Raw genomic sequence first — 16,141 nt, 5'->3', positions numbered from 1 at the left:
GAGCTTGTTCACATGACTTAATATCTATAGCGTCACCAGCACATCAATCCTTCACGTCATCCACTATGTGAATATATTGTGTTAGTGTGTTACGTTACATTACACCTTCTAAACATTACCATTGTCACATTGACCATGATTTGACATTATGTCAGTGTGAAGGTGTACAGCCGTCAGTGGAACTTGTGGTGTTGGTGCAGTTTATCTGTAGATGAGAAAGGAAACCACACTCAGGGTCTCTGCAGCAACTTCCCCACTTCCCCTCAATGCAGAAAATGTTTCTGTCCCACGCAAGTGTGAGGTTCTTTTTCTTTTCCGCCTCTTATCAAATCCTCTCTGTCTCTTATTTTTTTTCTAGAAATTCACCCGGAGAAATAAGTGAGCCATTTAACAAGTCAGACTTGAGGTATATATATATATATATATATATTATCATCACAAAAATTGCCTGTTACTTAACTGGAGAACATGCACAATTTTACCGTCTTAAATATTATTTTCAATGAAATACTACTTCCAAAACTTCACTTGAGCTATCACTGGTATAAAAATATACAATGTTTTTTCTCTTTTTAAGTTTACGTCCATTATCTATACCTGTTATTCTTTGAGGGTCCCGGAGGAGCTGGGGCCAATCCCAGCTGACCTTGGGGCGAGAGAGACCCTGGTAGGTTCCCCAGCGTATCGCAGGTCCAACATTCATAGACACACAACCATTCGCCCACACATGTGCACCCGATTTAGGTGTGAGACATTTATTCTCCAATGAACCAGCTGAGGTACGTCAAGCAAACCCACACAGAACAGAAGAGAAAACATTCAAACTCCAAACAGAAGGCTCTGGGTCAAACCCAGAACCTTTGAGACTACTGTTGACCACTGCACCATCTTGCCCCACATAAAGTAACTGTATTCAATGATTCTGAGCATTTTTGGTTGAAAGAACATGGCTAACTTTAGTATGTGATCTGAATTAATCAAAACCAGCTAAACTTGATTCATTGTGTTTTACATTTTGTTCATCTGAGCTCTTCATACCTCTGATAATCCCATCACTGATCCGCCACTGCCTGTTTAAGTTATGTTTTAACGTCTGTGATAGTTGATTTGACTGCAGTGAAGTCATAAGTGGAATGTGATACAGTGTCATGCATCTCAAAGCACCTGCTGCTACAGTGCGTTTCCTCTGCTTTTGTTGGGGGTTGACATGCGAGGACGTCTCCTGCTGGTGACAGTACAGACAGGGTTAGCACAAGACCACGTTGAGTTGTGGAGCACACTAAACAGGACAGACCCAGACGGACTGCTCCAGCTCCACTGTCGTCCCAGTCAGTTTAAGGATGATCTGGTGTTCAGGTAACCACAGGTGAGACTCTGTTGTATCGTAAACATTTAAATGTTTCAGCTTCATGTGTCTCCTCTGTGTGATATTGTTTGGGGCCAATTCCTCCGTTCACAAAGAAAGTCCCATGTTGTCTGAGTATTTCATTTTATGACCTTTCTATCTGCTCAGCATTTCTTTGGCTCACTGATGGTATTTTAATACCACGATCACCATCTTCCAGTGTGACGACTCGTGTCTGAGACAAAGTCCCCCTCAGTGAGCAGACCATATGATGGATGGTAATAAGACCAGTGAAGAGATAGGCTCGAATCCGCCCTCAGACTTTACAGGTAACATTTTCATCCAGCTGAGATTAGAGACACACTGTGAGAGCCCGTTGGAGCTGAGTGTTTCTCTCCTACTCTTTAAGGTTTGGGGATGGACAAGGTTGTCTACTTCCTCGCGGGGGCCCTCTCCTTCACCGTCCTCACGTTCACACTGCTGGGCATCCTGTGTATCAGAAAGTAAGAGAGGTCAAAATGATTTCACAAGGAATTTATTGGTGTCAGTGTCGTTGATTGTGTTTTTATCTTTGGTAAAGCTGCACTTAGGCTTGATTTTCTTAATTTTTTTATACCAAACACATAGTGTGGCCGACTAAATCCACAAGTGCAGCTACATTTGAGTTAGTACGTCTAGGTTTTCAATTACCTGTTTGAGTATTTTAACAGAACATCCGGCAGAGGGTTTCATATCATTCTATGAAAACTGAATACTGAGTAAATATAACCTTGTCAAAGCAGGTAACAGCAAGTGTGTAACTACTTTACTTATGTCTCTATTCCATTTAAGAGCAGCAGGCGCAGTGCAGCAGTAAAAACCAATAGAATGCAGCCACTGCTCATGTTATTGTGGCTAGTTCTTTGTGTGGTTTTCCTGTTCTGTCAAACTGGCCGCCAGAATGTGTTTCTGCAGAAACTCAACACGGGCTGACCTACATTATCCTACAGGCTACTGGCTTCAGACCGAACGTATATCACACTCTGGTTTCTAGACATCACCTGTGTGGTGGTGCTTCTTTTAAACGTTTAACACTGTTGTGCTGCTCTTATGTCATTTTAAGCTACAAAGCATTGCCAGTGTGATCATATTAACATGCTATGATTAAAATGTTGTTATAAGTGTATAATTTTTTATTTTTTTATTTGATTAGGACAGTGCACATTAATCAATATGTCAGCCAGAGCATCAATATAAATATGCCGGAGTTAGCTTAATTGCTAATTTTCATCCGTTGTCCTAAGGCAAGTCAAGAACATAAAAACAACATACCAGTATACAAAATAGATTAAAAAAACACTTTTACACACAAAATAGGTCCCCATATCAAGAGTCCATGTTAAAAAATTAGAATGACCAAAGGTTACATATGAGAGCAGGTCTGGCTTGCTACTAACCACTGTTTAAGGTTTTTTTCTAAAGGTGGTGTAAGTGGCACAGTCTCTAACATGTGTTGGTAATATATTTCAGGACTGTGTTCCTCTGATGGACACCACCATTTGACCAAATTTGGTCTTGCGGCGTTGTATTTCGCAGTCACCTCTAGTTAGTGCTCGTGTATTTATTGTAGGGGATTTCTTCTTTATAAAATTCTTTAATGGTGGAGGGGCTAGACCGTTCAGAACCTTAAAGATTAGACAGACATCCAAAAACAGCTGAAAACTATCGAAGTCCATGATTTTGTGTTTATTTGTAATTTTACAATAATGGTAGTATATAGGTTTTTTGTCTAGTGTTTTAAGAGTTCTCTTGAATAAAGATTTGATTGGTTTTAAAGTGCTCTCAGAGGTATGTGACCATGTTGTGTAACAGTACGAGATGTGAGTAAATATCATTGCATGCATATAAGTCTTTGCTGTCTCCATAGTCAGGAAAGGTCTTATATACTTGAAATTTGATAAATTAAATTTAATTGTGTTTTTAACTTTCTTATCATGCTGCTTTAAATTAAGGTTAGAATCGAAGATGACCCAGAGGTACTTAAAATATTCAACCACCTCAAGTCTCTCACCACCAACCATGACTGATGGTTGCTGTCCCGCAGTTGACTGTACAGACAGTTTTCTTTGTATTCAGATGTAGACAACAGTTTTGGAGCCAATGGGACACTGGCACCATGGCTCCTGAGAGTACTGCAGCAGCGTCTTTGATTGAGCTGGCATGACAGTATAATACAGTATCGTCAGCATATAGTTGCATTTTAATATTTCTACAGACATCTGGTAAGTTATTGACATACAGGCTGAATAAAACAGGGCCCAATATTGAGCCCTGTGGTACTCCAGCAGAACAAGTTAGATAAGAAGATAATGAATCACCAATTTGAACTGCCTGTTTCCTGTCTGACAGGTATGATTTCATCCAACAGAGGGCGCTGTTTGAGAAGTTAAAGTGGGTTAATTTGGCAATAAGCAAGTCATGATTGATGGTGTCGAAAGCACGCTTTAAATCTAGAAATACCGCAGCTACAAAGCCGCCTTTATCCAGCAGGCTTTTTAAGTTTTCCAGGAAATAGCAAGTAGCAGTCTCTGTTGAGTGAAGTTTCCTAAATCCAAACTGCTATGGATGAAGAGTGGCATAGCCATTATTTAAGTGTTCCGTCAATTTTCTGGTAACCCATTTCTCTGCTACTTTGGAAATTATGGGCAAGATACTTATTGGTCGATAGTTCTCAGATTTTGTTTTGTCCCCAGCCTTAAAGACTGGGGCGACCCTAGCAAGTGTGTTATAAGAACAGCCTCAAAGAACCACTAGCATAGCCTTGTTCACTCTTTCTTTTCAATCAGTCTAAGAATCATTTTCCTTTATCTATTGCTTTTAGTATTCCAACCCCCCCCCCCCCCCCCCCCACCCCACCGCAGCTGCCTTGAGCTTCGTATAGAATCTTCCCCTTGTTTAGAGAGGTGATTTAAATGATGTCTCTGATCCTCGGGCAGGGAGAGATGAGGCACCTTGACTGTAAAAGCTTATTGAAGTCACTGAAGCCGTAACAACCAGCAGAGCTCTGGTCGAGGATCTGAGGCTTAGCTGAGCCGCGAAGTTCTTTGGAAATATTCATCACAATCTTAAATCAAGTCTGTAGTAACCAGTGAGGTGCAGACGAGAACAGCTGCTGTGATCATGTACGAACTGAAGGTATCAAAGTGCTTCTTGGTTTAACCCTGAATACAGTTATTTAAACAAGATGAAATGAAGGCATACATAACCTTCTCCAATCAGACTGAGAGAGAAAACACTACATCTTGAGACAGTAGAGCGCTGTGTGTTTCACAATAAACACCACTTTCTCTTTTAGATATCGTTCTTTGGTTCGTACCATTAGAGAGCTGGAGCTGAGCAAGTCGGCGCTTCGCCCTGTACCTCGGCTAGAGGCTCCCGTCAGGCCCGTGAGGCAGCATTCTGCAGCGGAGGAGGAAGAGGAGGAGCTTCCTCTCCGAGCTTCCCTGCAGCACAGCAGCACAGTCAGGGCCTCGTCCAGGGGGCTGTGGAGAGTCCGGCCACAGGTACCACTACTCTGCCAACTTCTACACACCATCGCACGATTCAGATAGAAACATTTATTTATTGTCAGATATGAGATCTAGATAGATAGATAGATAGATAGATAGATAGATAGATAGATAGATAGATAGATAGATAGATAGATAGATAGATAGATAGATAGATAGATAGATAGATAGATAGATAGATGGATAATTTATTAATCCCGAGGGAAATTCAGATCTATGTCAGCAATTGATTTCTGCCACCAGTCACCTGTGGACACAGCAGAGGAAACCTCCCACACATCAGAGGGTGAACTGAGTGCCATGATACCCACTTACTGAGCTCTTTATTAGAAACACCACACTGGTACTGGGTAGCTCCTCACTTTGCTCTCAGTTCTTGGTGCCGTGGATTTAAGAAGATGTTGGAAACTTTCTTTGGAGATTCTGCTCCATGTTGACATGACTGCATCCCATCATCTCGGCAGATCTGTCAGCTAATGCTTTTGTGTGGAGCATATCATCACTGCAGCTCAAGGTGGAGCCAAAATACGACAGCTGTGGTGAAACAAGTGTGACTTTGGCCTGGGTGGTATTGGTTTGTTGGTGGATGCCCCCGCTGTTCTGAAGCTGCCTCCAGCCGCCTCTGATGAATATCTAATGTCATTTATTGAAGGTTCCTCGGTTCACTAAGGCAGATCTGAACCTGCTGCAGCTGATCAAATCAGGAAAGGAGGGCGCCTTCTACCAGGCCAGGATGACCAGAGGGACGTGTAAAGGCCACAACATGTTCACATGCAAGATCAGCAAGGAAGGTTAGAAACACAGGGATTTCTTTTAGGGCAGTTTCTGAGATAAAAGTCAGTAAGATAAACGTGTTTGCACAAAACCAAAACCCATGTAGGTTGTAAGAGCAGGGTCAGCATTCCATTTACCTTTGTTAGATACAAACTGCATGCAAAATTGGACCATATCAAATCAAAAGCGACAAACTGTCATCCAAAACTGCTGCAGAGTAATTTGAGGAGTGAATGCTGATTGAATCCGTTCTCGTTGTCGACAAAAGTCAGATGTAAGTCGGTGTTAGAGGGTTTTTTGGCCAGTGCAAAAAACAAAGTGCCTCATTTCACAAATGGTCAAATTTAGCTAAAGTAACTCATCAATCATATTGTGCTTGATTCCTGTGTCTTTTCCCTCCTGAGGTGTCCGTTCTAAGCATGTGGACATAGAGGTTTCCATCATGAGGAAACTGGTGCATCACAAGAACATCCTGCAGTTACTGGACTGGAGCAACACTGAGGGTGAGAGTCATGCAGTGTATTCTGGGGGGATGAACGTGTTCCACTGGCTGGAAAGAAAGAGGGGGAAAGTCCCCTAACTTCCACCCTGTTGTACACTGCTGCTCTCTGAGTTCGGACTGTGTCTATTGCTGTGTGCAGATCCTTACATTCTGATCATGGAGTATGTGAGCTATGGCACTCTGAAGACCTTCCTGCAGAGCAACAGAAGCCATCTGAGTGCAGATCCTGAGCTGCAGAGCCTCCTCACCATCGCCTCTTACCACATCGCTCTAGCTATGAACCACTTGCGCTCCAAAATGGTGACAACATCACAGTCTGTCCTCTGTAACGTTTCAATCTCTTATATTTGTCCACCAAAACTAAACACATATCCGCTGTGGTCTTCCCTGTAGATTGTGCACTGTGATTTGGCTCTGAGGAATATCATGGTCAATAAGTTTCCTTGGGAGGTGAAAGTGGCAGAGTTCGGCCTTGCCCGAGATTTGTCACGCATTACAAGTCGCCATGGCAGCCGCTGGAGAAACCCTCGGGTAAGACAACACGGGCCACACGCAGGAGGACTCTAATAACGGTGACACTCATTGCACTTTTCTAATAGTTGACATGCATGACACCATCAGGACATTTGACTTTATCAGATGACAGGTTGTTGAAATATATTATAAATTAGCACTTAATGCAGGTTTCATTGGTAGAAAGTCATCTCATAACTTCAACACTGACCACACTCTCAATTTAATCTTTGTTCAACAACAGTTTCAGAAAAACATGGTGTTGATGAGAGAGACCAGAAGTAACATGACAAAATGTTTACTCTAAATTTCCACCATTAACTCACCATGTATAATCGTACTGGTATATTACAATAGTGACTGAGTCTAAAACTGTTGCGAGTGATTCAAAATACTTTCATACCAGGTGACATCATGTCATTTTTGTGAGGGGGGGGAGAAGAAAAATCACATTTTCCAATATGTGTAACTTGTACAGCAGCCAGTGCCGCTGCGCTGGTACCCACCTGAATACTTCAAGAACAACTACTACAGCTTCAAGGGAGATGTGTGGGCCTTTGGCATCGTGCTGTGGGAGATGCAGACATTTGGTGAGTATACAGTAGTTAAATATACAAACATATATATATAATGAATAGAAGGTGTAATATATATCCATATCTCTCCCTTTGTCCGGATCGGTGCCAACATTTAATGGATTCTTTCTCAGTATTCCACCTTGTTTAGTGGAAATGTCTGGTAGTTTTGAAAAACCAAAGAAACGATCACTGACTGGATAATTGTACACAGGGGACAGGAAGGAGCAAAGAACTCCTAAACACAATGAGACACAGGAAAAGACCATAAACAAAAGAGTCCACATTAAAACCAAAATACCAAAATATAAAGTAGGTATAATCCCCATCAAAACAGCTGACAGGACATTTATTTTGATTGATTTCAATGACACAAGACTTCATTTGATTATTTCTGTGTTACAAGGTAAAAGTTGACTACTCGGGATAAAGAATCATTATCCAGCAAACAGCTATTTTTGTGATTGACACAGTTTCAAAAACAAAACAATGTTTCATGTTGTTCTCATCATAAGATCTCATTCACTTTGGGACAATCCTTAACTCATCTATCCACTCAAGAGCATTCAATGAAACTCATTACTTTAACTTTCAAAGACAGCAGGTAACTAAAGACCCTGACGAGCTAAATGTATTATAACAGTGGAAAAGTTGATTCAACCAATTTAAACTATCTGTTCTTTAATTTGTCACTGTGCTCATACGTACACGTTACATTTTCAGGTACATTACCATACCCTGACCTGGAGTCATCAGAGGCAGTGGTGTACCACATCTGTCTTGGTCAAAAAAACACAAACCCTCAAGGCTGCAGACCAGAGATGTGAGTAAAATCTATAAAATCAAACTGAATAATAATGATTCATACATTTTGTGTCACGCACTTTCATGTTTCAAAAACTTAAATTTCATATAGTTTCTCTTAAGCGCATACAATATTTGCTATATGTAATGAATAACTATTAAATAAAAAATAGTTTGCTGTCAATTAGCAGTTTTTCACTGTTTTGACACTAAACTAGAGTCAGTTATGGTCCAAACTAATCTCACTCTACAGGGTTCAGCCTTTCCCAGCTTTTGCTCTGTAATATTAGATGTTGACCTTGTCACTGACTAATCATCATTATGTCATGACTGTGAGCTCTATGTTACTCAAGACCTTTCGGATTCTGTTGGACACTTTCTGATACAACACATCTAGCTTGTATTTGGATTTGGTTTGTGTTTTATTGTTTTTCCCTGAGTTCTGTTTCCTGCTGTATTTTGATATTATGCTCCTTGTGTTTCTCCATCTTGATTTCCTGACTGTGACCTGTTTCCCACCCTTGTGAATGTCTGCACCTTTTCCTAATGTGTTTCGCCTGTGTTCAGCCCTGCCTCCTTGTGTATTCAAGCCTGTGTGCTTCCCTTTTTCAGTTGGTCTTGTTCAACTTGCTTGTACGCTTTCTGCTTTTTCCCAAGTTTCCTTCAAGTTTCGATCTTTCATAATCTGTAGCTCCTGCATTTTAGTCCTCCCTGTTCCCTTATTGTGATTAGTCAATGAAATAATATCCTTTCAAAATATCAGTCTGATCTTCACTCATGTCCTATATTTTAAGTTGTACCATCATCTGAATCTTTATTCCCAGTTGTTCGTAACAGGATTTGAAATGTCTAATCCCCCTTAGACTTCATATCATGCAGGACTGCTGGCGGGAGCCATACACACTGAGACCCTCATTCACAGACATTGTCGACATGCTGGAGAACATCCTGGAAAATGATGCAGTAAGAAACAGCTGAATGGCTGAACCATGTTTCTGCTCTCTTGACTTTGTTTTAATGTGTAAAATGTAGAAAAGAAACCTAACGCAAACTTCATCTAGAATATAAAACTACATGCCCTTTACATTATCTCATGTAACACAATATCCTCAGAGATGAAAGAAATAATTTACATTTAGGAGTAATTTCCTTGAATCTAAACCACGATTAAAAAATGTTGAAGAAAAACAAATCTTTCAATGAGTTGCTCATACAGTATGTTGCATCACAGTTTGATAATGTATATAGTTGTGGTAAGTGGTATGTTGTGGGTGAATTAAAACTTCCCTGTCCTCTTCTCTGCAGGATTATGTGGACATCGCGAGCCCAGGGCTTCTGGTTACAGACGAGGCTGAATATCATGACTCTAAATATCTACGAGCAGCAAGCGTCACCTTGGAGGACGAAAACCACATCTAAATAGATTAACTGCTAAATCAGATCCAGCAGTTTACTTTACATTTCAAATCAATGCACCCTGTTTAGACTGCATCTGGTTTGGCGCAGCTTTTCAAGTGATGTTTCAAATTGGGCAACTGTTCGATGATCACACATGAACAACCCATCAAAAATAAAACAGCAAAAATAGATGCAGCAGGAAAGTGAATAATATTGCTTGGACGGTAAATGTAATGCCATTTCATAGGCTGATTTGTCAAAAAAAAAAAGTTATACCATGCCTCTACTTTTTAACCTTGATCCAAGTCATTTGATGTGTTGTTCATATTCTGTTTTGACACAAGTACAACAGTTTTAGTTTGACAAAAGGGATTTCTCTCTGAGGATGGACAGAGGTTTGTTCATGTTTCGACGTGGACAAACAGCAGCACGCTGAATGGCTCCATCCTGGATTCAGTTCGGTGAAGAAGATATGTAGACTTTTGCTGCTTTGGAGTTTGTGTTTGACCAGTCGTGAAGAAACATATTGCCACCGTCTGCTCATTTGTAATTTCTAAGTCGTTCTATGTAAAAACTTTTCTTTTGCATGATTTTTTTTCCACATAATAAGCACAAGGAGCTGTCATAACTAACAGCTCTCACTGGAACCCTCTCCTTGAGCCTCTCCTGGAGCTGGCTTTTCTGTCTTTTGTGGCAAAATTATTATAATATATATTATGATTTTTCTATCTTTGAGCCCAAATGTTTCAAACAAACTAAATATAGGCTGCCTGACAAATGGGGGGTTTTCAGCCTCATCTGTGACTGATTGGAAATGAAACACAGAAAGACATCAGACTCTCATCCTCTCGCTGACTGTCCCATATGCATGTTTCATACGTTCAGAGAACCAATTACTGATCTTGAAGGTCAGATAACACATTTATAATGAATGAACACAGTTACTTTTGTTTTTTTTTCAATCAGACCCCCTTTTTGAAGGAGGATCTGAAGATATATTACGAGTAAAAATCTTGGTATTGAAGGAACTCTGTAAGCCATGGGTGGTGATTCACTGTGTTGAGAGGTTCAGTGCTTTTCAAATACAGAAAGCAGAGTACATCAATGTGCAGACCATGGACCGGCCCTGGGAATGTTGGCGCCCTAGGCGAGATTTCAAATTGGCGCCCCCCCCAACATACACACGCAAACTGTCATGCATCCCAAAGAACGTTTGGACTGTATACAGATGCACACACAGGCAGACAAATTTGTAAGCTATAAATAAACAATAAAAATATATAATAAAAAATATCAAAAGAGTCCTGTACTGATAGCATATCATGTCATGTCGACCCAAATAAACATTAATGATGTCCACAATCGGGGTGATTCTTACCCCTATATTGTTCTTTCTTCTCCTCCTCTACTTTGCGGTGCTTTCTGTACTGTGCACCTGATAATTTGATCATTTTTTGACTCATCTTTGACTCTAACTGCAGTCTTGCCGCAGCGTGTACGTCAGGGACACACCTGTTCACACAGGGAGCTATCCAGGAGGATGTTTTAGATGCTTGCCTACAGTTGGTACATGTGCACAAGTGATAGGAATCCGAAGCTTTTTTTCAAGACATAGCACACCTACACTTTGACAAGTGCATGTTTTTTTAAACTATTTCCGATAATTGAATGTCTAATGATGCATGTTGAAATTATTTAATTCTTTGCTTTGGGTTTTTAAGCTATGTTAGCATTAAGGTGTAAACAGAGACAGTTTCTCTGTTAGAGCAGGAAATTCTCTTCTAATATTAATGGTTTATCTACATTCTTCTAATAGACCTGTAGTTTATCTACTTGACGGTTTCTGTTGTAAGAGGTGGGTCTTTTAACAGCTCATTTGTTTTGAATACACAAGTATCTACCATCGCTACAACTGTGTAATCATCATCCATATTGTGTTGTGTACGAGGTTTTCTCCTGTTAGTACAAAACGTTTGTGTCGCTTGTACTGTATGCAGTGGAATTAAATACAATTTTCACCCTGACACAGTATGCTTGTTTCCTTACTCCTAACATTTTCTCCTTTCCTAACTCCTAACATCTTCTCCTTTCCTAACTAACTTCTAATCTCTCCTTGCATTAGTGACATATTCCACCGGGCTCGAGGACTAGTGGTTAGAGATATTTTGGACTTTCTTAACGCACCTAAAAAGCAGATCAGTCTCGAGCAGACAGCAGCCAATAGTCTCCTCGTGTTGACGCATGGTGCGTCCAGGAACGCCCCCATGCTTCGCTGTGAACCAATAGGATCCACCCTACAAACACGCGGTTGTGCGACGTCGTTCTGCTGAAACTACCCTGTGTGTTTACCTTCACTGTCACTTGTGTTCCGTAAACTCGGGACAATGTCTATACGTGTGTTAGAGCTCATCTTCTTTTTCTACTTTGCCTCTCACATTCCCATCACGTTATTTATCGACTTACAGGCGCTGCTCCCTGGACATGTGTACCCGCAGCAGGTAAGTAGACCAAGTACCATGTCCTGTAACCGTGCTACCAGTGACTGCTCGTTTAACAGGGACGGTGTGGTGTCAGTAACTCTTCTGCAATCTCCTGCAGCTCAAAGATCTTCTGACTTGGTATGCAGAGGAATATAAAGACCCCATGATGTTGGATCCTCCGGTCTGGTTCAAGTCCTTCATTTTCTGCGAGAGTCTGCTCCAAATTCCTTTCTTTCCCATCGCAGCGTATGCTTTCCTAAAAGGTCAGTGGGTTGTGTAAAATCTCCCTGCGTCTATTAAATGCACGTACATATAAATGTATCACCCTGAATGCTAGGACACATGGTGAATAAATCTCAACAACTCATAGACAGTTGTTCATCAAACTTGCCCACAGATGATTAACCTTTGTATCTGTGTCTGTAGTTGTAGTTTGTCTGATAAGAGATAAGCCCTGTAGAAACAATGTGGTGTTATCCAACAGTTGCAAAGAACTGTGGGAGAGGTAAGAAGCGAGAAGCTGGGAAAGGATTATTTTTATTTTACAAGATATTCATATAATTTACTTATAATTCAGGTGTGTCTTTAACAACTTCAAGTACATCACAGCCACCATGGTGGAGAGAACTCAGCTAATCAATCAAATCTTATTTTCACTTTAAGATTTCATATTATTAGATTATTTTTGCTCTCGTACACAGACATGTGATTGTTTTCAGCAGGAGTAATTTGCACAAAATGTTTATCATTTTCTGTCCTTCCTCAGCTACTTGCTTTGAGATAATAAGAAATGCACCTTCTGTCAAATGTCATAATATTGAGTCTGTATGCAGCACAGTGGATTTGAAGCGAAGCCATCTAAGTGTGATTGAAGTGATGACTTCAATTTTGATTGAAGGGGTTTTACAGAAACATTACTTTATCTTGAAGGAATCATTGCAATGTTAATACATAGTTCCTCTATTTTCCAGACACTTAAAATGATTTAATGATCAATGATTTAACATTATTCTAAATATAAGGACTATTTGTAATACTTTGGGGAGAGCTGGCTGTACTCCACAACTGTCTGAACTCATACGTTTCTTGTCAGGTGGCTGTAAGTGGATCAGGACTCCTGCCATCGTGTATTCCACACACGTGGCCACCACCCTGGTGCCGATCCTAGCCCACATCCTTTTCTATCAGTTCCCTATGAAGCCCCACCCAGGGCCCCAGACTGTGCAGGAGCGCTGGCTGCTGGTCTCCATTTATGTTCCTTACCTGCTGGTGCCTGTGCTGCTGCTCCTCACCATGCTGCTGTCCCCCACTTACAACTCCACCTCCAAGTCTGGAAATGCATCAGCCAAGACCAAGAAGAAGAACTGACACATCATCGTCTGCCCAACTCTGAAATCAAAAGATATTTTTCTACATTTCTGAATGTACAGTTTATATGTGATATACATCGATCGGAGAAGCTGTGTTTTGTACTGCGGAACATGTATTAGGAAGAATGGGCCATTGTTAAACCAGCCAAATATAAATTTAAAAGGATTGTGGTGGTGGATCCTGATCGTGGTGGCAGCTGTCCCTGGTCTATGATTGAAACAAAACTGCTTGATATGTTGTTATGTCTACTCAGATACTCTACCATTACTGACAATAACTCCTCAGTTAATTTACTTTCCATCATGCTACAAACGGTTTCTTGTTTGTTGTAAATACTCTTATTTTACTGATGTTCTCCATTACACGTGGCATCTCTTGCACTTCTGTCCGTCCCGGTGTAACAGGCCATAGAGGTTTCTACGATCCTTTTCCCTGTTAAAGGGTTTTCAGTAGTTTGTCCTCACCCTTTTTGAGGGTTAAGGACACAGGATGTCACACCTTATATAATTTGTGAATATGGGCTACACAAATGAAATGTGATTGATGATTGAATGTGAAGAACCGAATCCTTTTTGAGCAGTAAGTCAAATTTTTTAAGATTATTAATGAGTCTGTATGAAATTGGGATATAAGTGTAGACTCTCTAAAGGGTAAGTGGTGGCTCATTGGGACCTGACGGTTGTTCAGTGACTAGAACCAAAAGCAATATGTGTCAGCCGTCAGAGCAATATGTGTCAGCCGTCAGAAGCCGCTGCAGCCCACTAGTCATTCAGTTCATGTAATTTTGTTTAACCTGAGAAAAATGAGGAGAGCTGTAAAACCTGTTTACTGGTTAATCAAAGGTCCTCAGAAAGAAAAGAGACAACTACACTATTATTCAAAGTTTACACCTTGTTACTATCACTGCAATAAACTAAAGTAATCTGAACCGAAAACGTTAAGAATTATCACAACTCCATTAAAATCCCTGGCAGCCAGGTCAGGCAGGGTCAAAGGGGCTGTGTCTTTTCTTCCCTCCTGCCTGTCTCTATCTCCCTCCCCTGTCTCTCTCTCTCTCTCTCAGGTGCCGCTGTAGGTGTTGCTAATGATTATGATGATGATGGCTGTCATTATTGTGGCTTGAGCTGCTGCGTTGGATCAGCCTATCAAAACCCAGGGTTCCAAAATGAAGGGAGCAAGCCCTCAGAGGTCAGGGTCTTTTTGACTCAGTCTCAGATTGCTGTTTTGCTGTTGCTATCTGTAAAGTTTGTGGTGGGAGGTTTTCTTGGACATTAGGTAAGCCGGGTTACCCAATACACTTTTGCACACACAGAGTCACTTGTACAGACAAACTTGGTGTCACCTGTGTATTTTGGAGAGCTGCTCCTTTAGATTTGTTAGTTAGGCATTTCAGTGGTTTTACTTTAAGAATAAACAACAGATCAGATCGTATTTTGTTAAATTCATTTCAGTTTCTTTGACAAAAACCTTTTCCTCACATCCCCCACATTTGTAAAACCCTCCCTTTGTTAACCACATGCTAAACACTTTTGTCACGTACACCTTTTAACTTTATTGTTTTTTTATTTGGTTTCCCTTTGTTTGTCTCTTTTTAATAAAAGGTATGTAACAACCAGAGAGAGACAATATTGTGTTTATGTAAAAAAGGGTTTTCTTCAGTGTTGAACTTTAACAAAAATGTCCCCTCACCTTCCCTGAACTTTGCATGAGAGCACATGGTTTTGCAATACGCATAAATGCAAGGCCCTTACATCACATGGACTTTCATATTGCAAAGTGACGAAGTTCAATATAAGTTGGCAAAGTTAAAATGTGGCTCTTAAAAATAATTTTACTGGCTGTACTAGTAATTTCAAGAAGTTAAAGATCATGTATCAAAATATGCAGTATTTACCAACAATGTATTCACCATCACTGGGGAATAAATTGTTTTTTTTGAGGAGGGGAAACCCTTGTTTAAATATTCTGTTACTATATTATTTATATATGTTAGATAATAGTATATATTATACTTATTCTTAGTTATATAAAATAAGCACATACTCATTTACTTTTACTGAAAAAGGGTAAATGTAAAAAAGGTCATGGGTATTTTAATGTATTTATTTAGATGTGTACCTGTTTCAAATGTTTGATGTCAGTACCTGTGTCGCTCTCATATCTGTTATTCTTCAGTCACATATGTGTCATACAGTTACCATATGACAACTGTCTGCCAATGTCTCTTAGAAATCCACAGTCACTGAGCTTGATCACGTGTATGTGTCACAATAAAGCCATTGTTATATATGTTTAGGACATAAGTGTACTGCAAATTATGTTTGCAGCCATCAGGGGGCGTAAGATTCTAGATAGCGTATAGTCTGTGGGCAACAACAAGCCTGATTTATACATACATGTGCAATTTAGTTATTATTTATCCACGGCACGAGTACTGCGTTAACTCTGAATAATTACTGTGACAATCATGCATAACAATATAATTTCATCTCTTCATAAATATAATTGGATTTCACCTCGGCTCTCTTTGTTGCAAATGATTAGAATGTTGATGAACAAGAGTAAGATACAGTGTTTGTCTCAGAGGTTCTCAGATACTGTAATGTAGCATGCAAACAAAACATACTCTACACAATCTATTTCTATATATTTGATTTAAATACTAGTCAAACTAAAACGGTCTTGGGACCCCCTGGTAAACTGTGCACACGGCAAACATTTGATATTTTCATAAAAAGCGCATATAATTGGGATAAACATCAGGATTATTTTAATCAGCCCCCTTAAAAAAAAAAAAAAAAATTAAACATGACTTAGCCCCCTTAAAAAAA

At 40.1% G+C, this 16,141-nt stretch overlaps 2 protein-coding genes across 2 annotated transcripts; both read left to right on the top strand.

The window, feature by feature from the left end:
* The first annotated feature begins 1,238 nt into the window (after positions 1 to 1,238).
* Positions 1,239 to 11,400, top strand: si:ch211-167j9.5 (tyrosine kinase receptor Cad96Ca). The gene is made up of 12 exons (XM_062385182.1): positions 1,239 to 1,366; positions 1,514 to 1,674; positions 1,755 to 1,848; positions 4,680 to 4,887; positions 5,546 to 5,684; positions 6,072 to 6,170; positions 6,309 to 6,469; positions 6,563 to 6,700; positions 7,161 to 7,272; positions 7,981 to 8,080; positions 8,925 to 9,024; positions 9,367 to 11,400. The coding sequence occupies exons 2-12, from the start codon at positions 1,614 to 1,616 to the stop codon at positions 9,478 to 9,480; spliced, it is 1,326 nt and encodes a 441-aa protein (XP_062241166.1). The 5' UTR covers positions 1,239 to 1,366; positions 1,514 to 1,613; the 3' UTR covers positions 9,481 to 11,400.
* A 370-nt stretch (positions 11,401 to 11,770) lies between these two features.
* On the top strand, positions 11,771 to 14,927 carry tmem97 (transmembrane protein 97). Its single transcript, XM_062386216.1, has 3 exons — positions 11,771 to 11,957; positions 12,058 to 12,202; positions 13,033 to 14,927. Exons 1-3 carry the CDS (start codon positions 11,844 to 11,846, stop codon positions 13,305 to 13,307), a joined length of 534 nt encoding a protein of 177 aa, XP_062242200.1. The 5' UTR covers positions 11,771 to 11,843; the 3' UTR covers positions 13,308 to 14,927.
* The last annotated feature ends 1,214 nt before the right edge of the window (positions 14,928 to 16,141 follow it).

This window comes from Platichthys flesus, chromosome 4, assembly GCF_949316205.1.
Source record: "Platichthys flesus chromosome 4, fPlaFle2.1, whole genome shotgun sequence".
NCBI classification, from domain to species: Eukaryota; Metazoa; Chordata; class Actinopteri; order Pleuronectiformes; family Pleuronectidae; genus Platichthys; species Platichthys flesus.
This window is presented reverse-complemented; position numbering and strand designations above follow the sequence as displayed.